A 13,281-nucleotide genomic window follows, 5' to 3' on the forward strand; every position below is an offset into this window, starting at 1 on the left:
GATCATAGCCTCTTTCATTAAGACCAACACATGTGTTAGTATAAAATTTGAATATTGTCATTGATGATGATTGGAATTTAAATGATGATGATCCACATATTATTTTAAATTAAGGAGAATCACATCTAAGGATGGCTTAAGCAAATTATCCATAGACAAGGATTAACAATAAGTCTCATTCAAAAAAAAAGTCATATTTTCATTTTAATAATAATCCACTTCGTATTAATTTTTACTTGTTAATAATTTTTGAGTGGTCCTTAAATGTAATTCTTGCTTTAAATTACAAATTGTATGAATTGATGACCTTTGTATGTCATTTATTCTTTATATCTTTAGTCAGTTGTGTGTTATTAATTAGTGTTATTATTTATTTTGTGTTGCAATTTTATTTTACATGATGCCATGGTTTCATTACAAGTTTTACAGGGGGAAAAAGGATGCGCTAACAGGTTAGTCATCAGCTCATATGTTATGTACCGGATCTGTAAAATTGAAGCTCTCAAATAAAACGAGCTTGTTAGGCTAATCCATTATGGTGCCGGTTATTTGCAATTTTTTTAAAAAGAAATTTGGATTTTTCGTTATAGAGAGAATGAGTGAAGTATCAAAAGAGGTAATTAATAATAATTAGGTTACTGATAGAATTTTTTGAATAATAAATTGTAAATATTCATTCAGATGATTGCAGACAGAAATTTTAATCCATATATATATAATAGAAAAACAACAAGCATATCTTTATGGATGACAAGTGTCATTTTCTTCAAATACTATAATTTCAAAAAGCCACATAAGATTTCATTTACAAAATTATTTTTAATTCATGAATATAATTTATTTTTATTCTTTCATTTCAATAACTTCTTAACCCATGATCTAATAATTTTCTAATCCCACAATTTCTCTTTTAGATATGGTTAATTATTTAATATTCTATCATTTTAATAACTTCCTTGCTCTACAATTTAGTTTTTTATTTTTTTAATTCATGCATATAATTAAATTTAAATATAGATAGTTATTTAGATTATTCATTCTATTAACTTCTTAACTCATAATCTAATAATTTTCTAATCCCACGATTTCTTTTTTAGATATAGTTAGCTATTCAGTATCCTATCATTCTAATAACCTACTTGCTCTACGATTTAATTTGTTATTTTTTTAATTCATGTATATAATTAAATTTAAACATAGATAGTTATTTAGATTATTCTATTATTCTAATAACTTTTTAGATTTATGATTCACGTAGAATTTGATGAGAATATATATATATATATATAATAAATAAATAAAAAATAATTTTTTAAGTTTGACACGTATGAGTTTTTTTTTAAAATATTACAGTTCTATGCTATTTACATCATTATTAATTTTTAAAAATATTTTTTCTAATTTATAAGATTACAATTTGAAAATGTAACTTTCCTCCTATTATCTCAAAATCTCAAATATAATTTTTTAACTATTTCACAATTTAAAATTTTATTTTTAAAAATTTTATCTTTGATATTCTCTCTCATGATCTCAAATATAACTTTTTGAGTATTGTCATTTTGTGAATAATTTTGAATGGGCATGATAATTTTATGAATAATAATTTAAATAATTTTTTACAAATTAAATCATATAAATAAACAAATAAAAACTGAATGATAAATGCATGAATTAATAAAATATTTATAAGTTATCCATGTCAACATTAATTTTTAAAAATAATTTTTTTACATAATACCAAATTTTTTTTATAGATGATAAAAATATTATCTTAAATTGTAGAAACCACTTCCTTTTATCTATAAATTTTCTCTCCCATGATTTTATCTATTATCATAAATTTCCAATTTCTTCACCATATAAAATATACAATTTCAGCATGCACATTAGATTTTCTATCAAATCTTCTTAAATATTACAAAAGTATTATATTTAAAATTAAATGAGTTATTTTAATTCCTATTTTCCCTCATTTCTCTCTCACTCTCCTATCATCATAACTTCCTATAATTTTTTTCTTATTTTTAGTTTTAAAATTTTAATTACACAAATATACGATCACATTTAGCAGTTTAAAGCACACGAGATTTTCTTTCAATCCTAATATCATTCAATTACTCCATTCCCTCATCAAGACAAGCAAAATCACAAAACTCTCATTATCTCTGGCTTCTCCTTTCGTCACCAATCCCCTCTCACCCCTTGTGTCATCTTTTATGATGATTTTTCGTTCATAATCAATAGTGTGATGAGGTTGTTATGTGCTTGTAGATATCAAAAGAGCAATTTAATTTTTGATATATCTCATATTCATGGTAGATACTAGGTAATTGCACATAAGTACGCATTTTGTAATTTTTTTTATTGAATTTTCCTCCATCATTCTAAATCTATCTTTCATTAGTAATAGAACTAAAAAAAAACTTATTGTGTTCTATTTTTGTGAAGTTATGATTTCATAGAATTTATTTTTTAGTTTTTGCAATATTTATTGTAAATTGTATGATGATTTGTTAATTATTTTATAATTCTATAGGTATATTAAAATTGAATAAAGAGGAAGATATATATTGACATGGTTCTTCACATCAACGCAAAGTAATTTTTTTTTCACTCTTTATATATCTTAACTTTTGGGCATCTCTTTATAAATCTTTTTTTAAAAAGCATACTCATAATACTTTACTCATAGTGATCCAAATTTCTTAATTTCAAATGATATTTTAATGATCTATGTTTAATTTTAATTTTTATTTGAATTATAAATGTCAAATGAATTAATCAAATGTTAACTTTTAAAATTATATATAATTTGTATTTGAAGATAATGACTTAACCATCAAATTTGTGTTTTGATCTTAATGATATTTTATATTATGATATCTCAATTACAAGATTTAAAAATATTGATGTTTGCATTAAAAATTAAATTTTTAATATATATTACTGTTTATTTGTTGATATTTATAAATCATAAAAATTATAGTACTTTAAAAAATTTTCTACCCTCACATGATTTAATAGAAAAGATGGAGCCATGCAATTTTTATGTTTACCATATAATCTTAATTTTTCATGGATTATATGTGAGAAAAACATTACAAACTATCTAATTATTAGATAAATCTACAAATGATAAAGAAAAAAAAATACAAAATCGCAATATCAACACAATAAAAATAGTAAAATATATTATGATTTATAAAGAAGATACTTCAACAACTGTGGAGTGTTAGACTTAATTAACTATGGTAGCTTTTCTACTATAGTGAAAACAAAACAAAGCAAAGAAGATTGATAGATGAGTTGAAGAAAAGAAACAAAAGGTATGGAGAAAGAGGCCACCATGGTTTTGGGCATTTGAGAATTCATGATGAATTCTTTAATTTTTATTTTTATAATTCTACACTCATCTTATTAATTAATATTGTAATTTATTTTATGTAAACTTTTTTCATTTGTATTGATTAACATTTTAAAATAAAATTATTTTAAGTTACAAAAATACACCGTACATTGCACGGGTACTATACTAGTTATAAATTAAAAGTTATATTTAAAATTTAAGTATTTTATTTACAATTGAAACTTCTAATTTTATAATTATTTGAATTGATATTTGTAACTTACTTTTTAACAAAAATCTTATTAGAACCGAACTGTAATTAATTTTTTCTTTAAGGACTTTATCATCATTCTGCTTTTATTGTAAACATAAAATTCTCTTTGTCTATATAACCATTTCACACGTATCTAATTATTATCATAATTATCATTATTATTGTTATTATTATTATGATTTGTACAAAATCACGTAAAACGCTGATATATATATATATATATATATTCTTCCGGTAAGTTGTATTATGAAGAGCATGTTTTGCTTACTGAGTTGTATTATGAAGCCCAGCGTATGTTTTATTTCACGAGCCATTCTGATCTGATCCCCAACAAAACTTGATCCTTATTTTTTATATATCGAAAGAACCTTCGACACGACATTCAACCCACCATGGGGCCTTTAGCAGCAATTAATATATTCCTTACGCTCCTCTTTTTTCTTCTTGGCCCCCACAGTGATTGATGAATTGTAACCCAACACTGCTACAGCTTGCAAGGGTCGTTTTAGGGAATCCAGCCCTTCGAGACTTTAAAGGGTTTCTTTTGGTTTAAATATTCCAGATTAGGGTATGCACTATGAATTAACAAAATACACAAAGTGGCTTAAAGATATTACATGGATATATGAGATAAAAATAGATCAATTTTAGTAAAGAAATCGGACAATATCATTAACGGATCTCAGGCCTCACTTCTTAACAAGATATAGTCTTTGGCGCAATAATAAATGGTGCACTGCCACTATCGTAATTTAAGAATTATAACGAGATAGTGGTCGGCTAGCCATATTGTGTTCTAAAATAAGATCAGCTTCCTGGAAAGCAATACCAACTTCACTCCATTAATCATGCACCCTCAATATATATATATATATATATATCACACAGCCTTCCTCGCTCTCTCCACAAAGCTCCTTATCCGCCTACAATACTTGACATCATTGTGATCCTCCTTCTTAATGGGTCTGTCTCAGAAATTTCCTTCCTTCAGCTGTGAACTGAGAATTATACAAGCCCAAAACGTTAAGTTCAATTCCAAGAGAAAGGGAAACTTGTTTACCAGGTTATATCTTTCCGCAGGAGAGGACAAAACAATTCAAGTGAACAGCCGAAAGATGTCTTCAAAATCTGTCCCCTTCTGGGATGAATCCTTGTGTTTAGATTGTTCGTGTACCCAAGAATTCTTTGAGACCCTGAAGCAGGAGAGCCTCGTCTTGGAGGTCCGACAGAGCAACACGGCCCTTGTTCTCGGGAAAATCCTGGGCTCACGTCTCCTTGGAAGGGCTGAGATTCCATGGAAAGCAGTTCTTGAATCGCCAAACACGGAGTTCAAACAATGGGTGAGCATGGATCTGGAGAATGGATACGGCGTCAAGCCACTTAAGTTGCAAGTGGAAATCAAGATTCAAGTGCCGTCGGCTTCAGAGACGGAGAACAAGATAAGAGGGAGGTCGATGAAGAAGTGGGACGAGTGTGGATGCAAGGAATTAGGCCATGATCATCACTATGATCATGACTTATTTGTTATAGCTGCTGCTTTAGAAGCCTTCTAGGCACATAGTTGGATTCACTAATTCATGATTAAGGGTGTGTACGGTAATTCATTGGTTCTGGTCCAAGATAATAGCTAATAATCAGTTTTGTCTGTTTTCTACGACTATTGAAACATGAATGAATTCATCACTTGTTTCAGCATAAAAGGGCTTGTAAGAGCTTTGGAAACATTTTTTATTTTTCACTCTTTTATAAACTCCGTCTCCCCTGTACGCCACATACTGACACTGCCATGGTTATATACAACGCCATAGCACAAATGTTGACACACCACAAGCAAGTTGTTTTAAAACAATATAATGGAGCAAACAACTTCTCATGTAATAAGATCAAGAGATCAAAGAATCCTATATGCCTGCTAATTTAAGAAAATATAATGTTTTTGATATGGCTTATGGAGGTCTGAATCCACGAGATAATCTCCACTCCCTCCAAAACATATCTCAATCCGTTCGAGTTTCGAGTTACAACATGAGATTTAGATTGGATATCAGAATTCTAAATTATCCATTACAATATCAAATATGACAAGCACATGCCAACTAGTTATTTTTTAAGCATGGGGTGATTCATACTATCTAATATTTTTTTTAGTTTAATATTTAGTTTGATATTGGAACACATATCAAAGAGATAAACAGAGAAACATGCGTCGTCATTTCAAAAGATGGTTAATTTGATTACATAAATGGTAAAGTATGCATTACCTAGACCGCATACTTATCGTTTGGTTTGTATTAATTTTTTGAAAAATTATAATTTCAATCCAAGAAATTTCACTCAAATTTTGAGTAAGTTTTTAAATTTATTTTATGTTAAGTATCAAATTATTCAATAGCGTTTAAGTCTTTGAGATGAAGAGGTAAAATGAACTTGAGACTGAATCAAACTTCCAAAAAAAATTGTATTAAATAAAAATCAAAATCTTGTCACAAAATATACACGTATAAAGTTTTATCGAATGATTTCATCTAGTAATCAATGTTGGCAGAATGTTTAATCAGAAGCTACAAATTTACAATCTCAAAATTCAATTCGTTTTGTTAGAAATGGCCCAGTGCATCCGAAGTCGCGAGCGAGGCCCATTCGAAGGCTGGTGTATACGACGCTACTCAGCGGCACGGTAAAAGCCTAAAAGGGTTCAGGTTTTGGAGACGGGAGGCGCAGGAGAAGAAGCCGCCGAGCGGAAACCTGGGATTATGGGAAGCGGTCAAGCCGATTGGGATGGAGGCTCGTTCACTTTGCGAATCTACCCATTGAGCTCCTCATGTCAACTTCCTTCACCAACATCACAGAGATTGCGCTCAGAGCCATCCCTTCTACTTCCAAAATGGAGATCAAGCGTGTCCTTGAATCCCTCTATAGCTCTGAGGTTGACAAAGTACGGACTTTGAACATACAGGGTAAAAAGAAGAAGCGCGATGGTTTGTTAATCACGGTGGCTAACAAACAGTCCAAGTCAAGCGTCTTTGAGGATGGCGAAACCAAGAGGCACTGGCTTGATCAGGAGGGTGGGAACTTTAAGCTCGAGAAGGCTTCCAACGATCGAAGGCCTAATCATGCTGAGGGTGTTGCCTAATTTCCCTGGAGCAGCACGAGGTCTGGTGCTGGTGGTGCTAAGCAGTGTAGGTGCTTGTGATAATTTCTTTTCGCCATTTGAGCGTGCAAAAGGAAAACATATGATGGGTTTCTTGAAGTTCATGAAATAGTAGAAAGTTCCGTCTTAGCATTAAAACATCACAAAGCAAGCAAGCTGTTATGAAATAAAAGCTAGGCATGGTTGAGAAACGAGCAGAGGGCTGTATGTACAATTCAGCAAAAATCACCAGTCATAAGCAACTCCACTACCGTATTATTCAAAGAAGAAAGAACAGTTGCTCTCCGTTTACGGAAACTGTTGATTTGCCAATGCTCGTTTTGATTATGTGTTGTCTCTATTTCCCATGAATAAAGGTGCACTCATCAATGGATTGGGGATTCCTTTCCTAATTGTTGTGGATGATGTACTGATTGATCCGCGAGAGTGGGGAAGGGATTTGGTTTGCACATGAGTATGACATGGAGGTGGATGACTAGACTAATTCCCCCATCACTCATTGGATGAACTATGCAACTGTGACTTTATCACGGTGACCGCTGTGTGGTGTCAGGGGGTGCTCATCTTCTCCACAAATGAGGCTGGCCTGGTGCAAAATTATAATTGTAGTGTGTGTGTGTGTGTGTGTGTGTTATACACATCGAACATTTAATTTGAGGATAAAATTAAGCTCTTATTTCGCTTTATGAAAAGTCAAGTAATTTCATCTAAATAAAATTATACAAAAACATATCAAAGAATGTTACAAACATCGGTCATTTTTTATCAGCATCAGTGTGTTGGGAGGATATCAGCAAAATCTTGGAAGCAATTTACTTGATAAAAGTGTGTTGGCGAGTAAACATTAACAATTAGCAAATGAATTCTTATTTTAACAAATATTCTATCTGTCTAATTCCTTATTAAATATTAAATTTCTTTATAAGTTCTTCATTGACATTCTCCCACTCCCTCCCTACATTTTTGAAATGCAAATAACTTTACCAAGCTAAGCTACATGAGTTTGCTGACTCCCAAAGCCAATTTATTCCGTTACCCGACTTTTATTGTATGGCCCGATATAATATAATGAATCAGATCAAACGTGCCAGTGGAAGCCCAGTTGTTGCCTCCACGTCAGAGTTGGTGGTTTCCGCTCTTATTTATAAACCCATCGCGCTCGAAACTGCTGGAGTCGTCGTTTTTGTGTCTCTCTCATTTCGCGCAGTGTTCCTATGAGACTTCAGATCTTAGACCTGTCTGCATTACTCAACCAATTACTGGATTCTCCTTTTCGTAACAATCTCCATTAATGGCGACGGTCTCCCTTCTCGCCAAATACAAGCTCATTTTCTTGGGTGATCAATCGGTTGTTAAAACCAGCATCATTACTCGCTTCATGTATGACAAATTTGACACCACCTACCAGGTCATTCCCGATCTTTTCTACTCGTTACTTTCTCGATTTGGTTTCATGCAGTTCAACTTCTTTTCCACTAAATTCGACAGATTCACATTGTCAGTACAAAAGGAGAGAAATAAGTTGCAAACCCCTGTTCTTCCTTTTAGCTCCATATTTATACCGTTGATATCTTCTTTTCTTTCCATGTTATCAGATATTACATTTCTGAGGTATGATACAATTATGCATACCTCTATTCGGATTTACGTGGATCAATCTGATGTATATCAAAAATTAAATGCATTTACATTGGGAAAGGGAAAAAAAACTAGTTATGTTTTTTGTTATGGTTACCGAGATAGTTCTGATGATTTAGAGTATTAGAGTATGAGTAGATGGATTAATGGATATTAAATAACTTTGCTCTTTGGGTGTCAAATTATCTTCCTTTAAGTTTTCTCCTTAAATTTTGTTCATTCTTTTTTGCAGCGAGTTTCTTGACAGATTTTTGTTCATCTGAATTTTAGGCTACCATGGGAATTGACTTTTTGTGAAAAACAATGTACCTTGAAGATCGAACAGTTCGTTTACAGCTTTGGTAGGCTGTATTCCTCTTCAAGTTATATAAATTAATAATTAATTTATATAAAAGCTATAAAGAATTTCCATCACTGGCATTGAATTCATAGAATCAATGCACTTGATGTAGAAGATATCACTAGAAAGAATATAAAAAGCGAATGGATTAGGGAATAGGAAGTGGAAAACTAAAATTAGGAGCAGTGAGTTATAGGTTTCTCCTTAGGAGGTCTTTTGTTATACTGAAGTTTGTACAGGAGCTTAGCAAAGTACTTGGTTTGTTTAAAGTGCTATAGGATTTTCATTTTTTATTTTCTCATTATTCACTTCAGTTCAAAAAGACTTTTAATCATTCTACTTCATAGTAATACCTTGCTCCCTTTGCTAACATTATCAAGAGCAATAGGCTGTCTAGTCCCTGATTTGATCTTAATATCTAGTGGCACCCTCAGTATATTCTTGTGTGCGTGGCGTGGGCATTTGTTTTTAATTTATCTGTTCTTTTATGTTTTCTCAATCTATTGTATATTAACCTCGCAGGGATACTGCAGGGCAAGAGAGATTCAGAAGTCTCATTCCAAGCTACATAAGAGATTCTTCTGTTGCAGTTCTTGTATTTGATGCATCTAGTGAGTAGTGACTTTTAATGCCAATACTCTCATCTAATGAAATTTTTTATGATTTTTTGAAAGAGGATTATGGAGTTATGGATTAATACACATGCTTTTCAATATTTGTTCTCTTATGTTTTGTTTCTATTTAATTTTCCAGTCTGTTTGCATGAGCATAAGGATTTGCCTTACAGTTAATTTTTTAGTGGTTTCGAGATTGAAAATCTGTTAAAACCAATTATATGTGTTTAAATTTCTTATAAAGCTGTTTTGATACAGACAGGCAATCATTTCTGAACACTAACAAGTAGATTGAGGAGGTACGTACGGAACGTGGCGGTGATGTCATCATTGTCTTAGTGGGGAACAAAACTGATCTTGTTGATAAGAGGTGAGCAATACGAATCAGTTGCGCAGAAGTTGATTCTTGATTTTCTTAATTCTTTTTATAAATGGATATGCTTTATCATTAAAGTATGTTGAGAGTCGTGATTTGTGTCCATTAGCAGAAAGGAATTCGCCATCTCTACTTGATGCTTGGCTACTAGATTGGTTAACCCTGTTAAAAATGGTTAATTATAATCATTTTAATAATGAAAGGAATAAATAGCTCTTTATATTCATATGGGCGATCAATTTGCCATAGTTGGAGTTATTATATCATCGTTTAAATTCACGTATACTAGAAGCCGTTCGATATTACTCTTTAACTATCAAAATATGATTGACCGGATAGTATTAAGAATTTAGAATATGACATTTTATTATATCAATAGTTACAAATCGTTAATATGTAGTTAGCTTTAATTACCAGGTAGGATGCACTTATGTTTTTGGTTCTAGTATTTTTTTTGTTTTACTAGGCAAAATTTTATGATAATGCTTGAAATATACTTAAACAGGCAAGTTTCTGTGGAGGAAGGAGATGCCAGGTCTCGTGAGTTTGGGGTCTTGTTTATGGAAACCAGAGCAAAAGCAGGCTTCAATATCAAGGTGAATTTTAATGAATTCTCTATTTGATCTCCATATTTTGGTTTATCAGAACATGCTTCTGAAGTCTGACGCCTATGATCTAATTATATTAGTCTACAAAGCCTGGAATGATCCTAAGCTGCTTTTATAGATAATATATCGTATCTAGGAAGATTAAATTCATGGTCAACTATCTTGTCATGTTCATCATATTTCACATTTTTGTTCTGGTTTAGGTTCCTCACGTCTATAATGATTTCTGCAAATACAAAATTGCAGCCTCTATTTCGTAAGATTGCTGTTGCGTTGCCAGGGATGGAAACTCTTTCCTCCACAAAACAAGAAGATATGGTTGATGTGAACCTGAAACCCACTGGTAATTCATCTCAGACAGAGCGGCAAGGAGGCGGTTGCGCATGCTAAGGAAATAATCTTTCCAACAGAGTCTATTGTCCCAAAAGAGGAAAAAAGAAAAGAAAGAAAATCTAATAGATTCAGATAGATGTCTTTTCGGTGAAAAAATTTCAGGTTTGGCTACTTTGATAGAACGATGTGATTGCAGAAAATCAGCCCATTCATGCTAATGCTCCTTGCAGTTACTTGGTGAGGGAAACAAATAGCAGTGATGATCTTGTTTTGAATCGTGATGTAAGATAAGAGCTTGTTAGTCATTTAGGTCCTGCCCCCTGTCTCTCTCTCTCTCTCTCTCTCTCTCTCTCTCTCTCTGTGTAATTATACAATTAGACCCTCGATGTAAGAACACCGCAATAAAGACCTTAAATACTGAAATTCTTATGTGGATTAGATGCTAAGAGAAAGCTTCAAATCTTGGTAGGATTATAAGACGCAGGATTTTGTCTACTGATGATAGTGGCAGCGGCTAGCGGGTAAGCGCCTCAAGTTAAATGTGGTCTCGGCTATTGTTTTTGTCATACATGAAATGGGCCTCTTCAATTTAGAAAATTAGATGTTTTGTAGTTAGACAATTTAGTTAAACAGGGAGAATTGATGAAAAAGACCTTAAAAGACATTATGCTCGAGAATTAAAGCAAATTGAAAAATCAAGCTGAATATTTTATTCATTAAATAATTTGAACAAATGATTAAAATGCACCTGTGTTAATTAAAAAAAAAAGTCATAAAATCCAACCATTGGAGTTCCGACAGGTGATAGTGCATTAGCTAGAGTTGGCGAAGGGTTGTTGGAAAAAGTCAATCCTCCTTAATTATGTGTAATTACCAAAGATTATATGTAAACTTAACAACTAGTGGATGCAAGGATTTTGGATTGAGATATGAGGATTTTGGCTTGAGTGCAAGTGGTCTCATTTAAGTGTAAAGGGTTTGGCTTAGGTGTAGAAGCTCTAGCTTGGGGTGTAAGGGTTATGACTTTAGTGAAAGTGAAATAGCTTGGGGTGTAAGGGTTTTGACTTAAATACAAGTAATCTAGCTTGGATGTAAGTATACTAGCTTAGATGCAAAGGTTTTAGCTTTGGTGCAAGGGTTCTGACTTAGGTATAAGTGGCCTAGCTTAGGGTGTAAAAGTTTTAACTTAAGTACAAGGCTTCTAACTTGAGGTGCAAGTTGTGAGGCATGTGTTACACCAATGTGAATTAGATGCAATCCATAGTCATATACATGTAATTCAGGGGCACTGAAAGTGGCGTGCTTTCTGTATGTTTTTTTACATGTAATCCACTAGATATTTCATATAAATTATCTTTAGGCATGCTCACAAATTTCTTCATATGTTGAATTACACATAATTTGTAGTCGTTTACATGTAATTTAAGGGTATTGATAGCGGTGTGCTCTATGTGTGTTTGATTGATATGTAATCTACTAAATATTACATGCAATTTTTGCTCAACTGTGTTCACTAATCTCTTTATCTATGGAATTACATGTAATACATAGTTGTTTACATGTAATTCAAAGGCACTAATAGTGGCGTGCTCTCTTTATTTCTTTTAAATATGTAATTCGTTAAATATTACATATAAATTTTCACACACTAATTTACATACCCTTCGTATGTTCAAATTACATATAATTATTTATAATTATCATAAAATTTAGAATCACTGTCATAAGCATGCACTTTGTTTGTCAAAATTACATCTAATTGCCTATAATTATCATGTAATTGTTTATAATTATATATAATTACTAATAGTTATCGTGAAAGAATTTTGGGAATATTCACAATAAGTTCCCTCTTTTTAAAGTATTTTATATAGTATAACAAGTCATGTTAACATATAAATAATGCGGATTCAACAATGTAATATAAGGGATAATTGAATTGTCCCTGAAAAACAAGTAAATGTGAAGAGGGAAAATAAACAACAATAATTTCAATAAAAGAACATTAATTTCATTAGGTTTGGTCTATCTTGCTGTCAAGTACAATCAAAATAATAAACAAAAATTATGAAGCACCCTATATCAAAAAATATACCATGAGGATAAAAACAACATCATGCACAAGTTAAATTATATCATGTAGTATGCAAAAAAAAAAAACAAATAAGGGAGATGACCATAAGTATATTTCAAAATACTATTACATTTTCATTCAATCTTCTTGTGGAATCCCTTGATTAGTATTTCCTTACAGCTCATTTGAGTTATAATATGCACGCAAGAGCTACTTGACTTGAACTTTTTTTTTTCTCTTCTTTAAACAAAACCTTATGCTTCAATGAGTTTAAAACATTATGCTTAAAATGAAAATTAATAGCCATCACAAGTGAGTTATTGTAGCATTAATGCACAACACCCATAAAATTACAACGAAAATTTAAAAGAATATTAAATAGGTCGTTACAAATTAAGATATAACAAACCTTCAAATCTCCAATGTCTTTTGTGCTCCTCAATTTTTAAACATTTTGCAGCCAATAAACAAATTTTTCAAAAAAGTCAAAATATGTACAAAATTAAGTATAGACTTATCTAGAG

General features: G+C 31.6%; 2 protein-coding genes and 1 pseudogene across 2 annotated transcripts; all 3 read left to right on the forward strand.

Moving 5' to 3' along the window:
• The first annotated feature begins 4,506 nt into the window (after positions 1-4,506).
• Positions 4,507-5,280, forward strand: LOC129320949 (uncharacterized). Its single transcript, XM_054966638.1, has one exon. It carries the CDS (start codon positions 4,583-4,585, stop codon positions 5,174-5,176), a length of 594 nt encoding a protein of 197 aa, XP_054822613.1. The 5' UTR covers positions 4,507-4,582; the 3' UTR covers positions 5,177-5,280.
• Positions 5,281-6,226: 946 nt separating this feature from the next.
• On the forward strand, positions 6,227-6,756 carry LOC129319772 (uncharacterized). The gene is made up of 2 exons (XM_054964840.1): positions 6,227-6,300; positions 6,345-6,756. Exons 1-2 carry the CDS (start codon positions 6,227-6,229, stop codon positions 6,754-6,756), a joined length of 486 nt encoding a protein of 161 aa, XP_054820815.1.
• On the forward strand, positions 6,273-11,160 carry LOC129319429 (ras-related protein RABH1e-like; annotated as a pseudogene).
• The last annotated feature ends 2,121 nt before the right edge of the window (positions 11,161-13,281 follow it).

The sequence above is a fragment of the Prosopis cineraria genome, unplaced genomic scaffold, assembly GCF_029017545.1.
Source record: "Prosopis cineraria cultivar Desert tree isolate PC_DT_omini unplaced genomic scaffold, ASM2901754v1 PC9, whole genome shotgun sequence".
NCBI classification, from domain to species: domain Eukaryota; kingdom Viridiplantae; phylum Streptophyta; class Magnoliopsida; order Fabales; family Fabaceae; genus Prosopis; species Prosopis cineraria.

What these genes read in the sequence shown, in the direction of transcription:
- LOC129320949 (XM_054966638.1), top strand. Translation starts at nt 4,583, where the DNA reads ATGGGTCTGTCTCAGAAATTTCCTTCCTTCAGCTGTGAACTGAGAATT.
- LOC129319772 (XM_054964840.1), top strand. Translation starts at nt 6,227, where the DNA reads ATGGCCCAGTGCATCCGAAGTCGCGAGCGAGGCCCATTCGAAGGCTGG. An exon ending in CGACGCTACTCAGCGGCACG is followed by an intron (nt 6,301 to 6,344) that starts GTAAAAGCCTAA and finishes CGGGAGGCGCAG; the next exon opens with GAGAAGAAGCCGCCGAGCGG.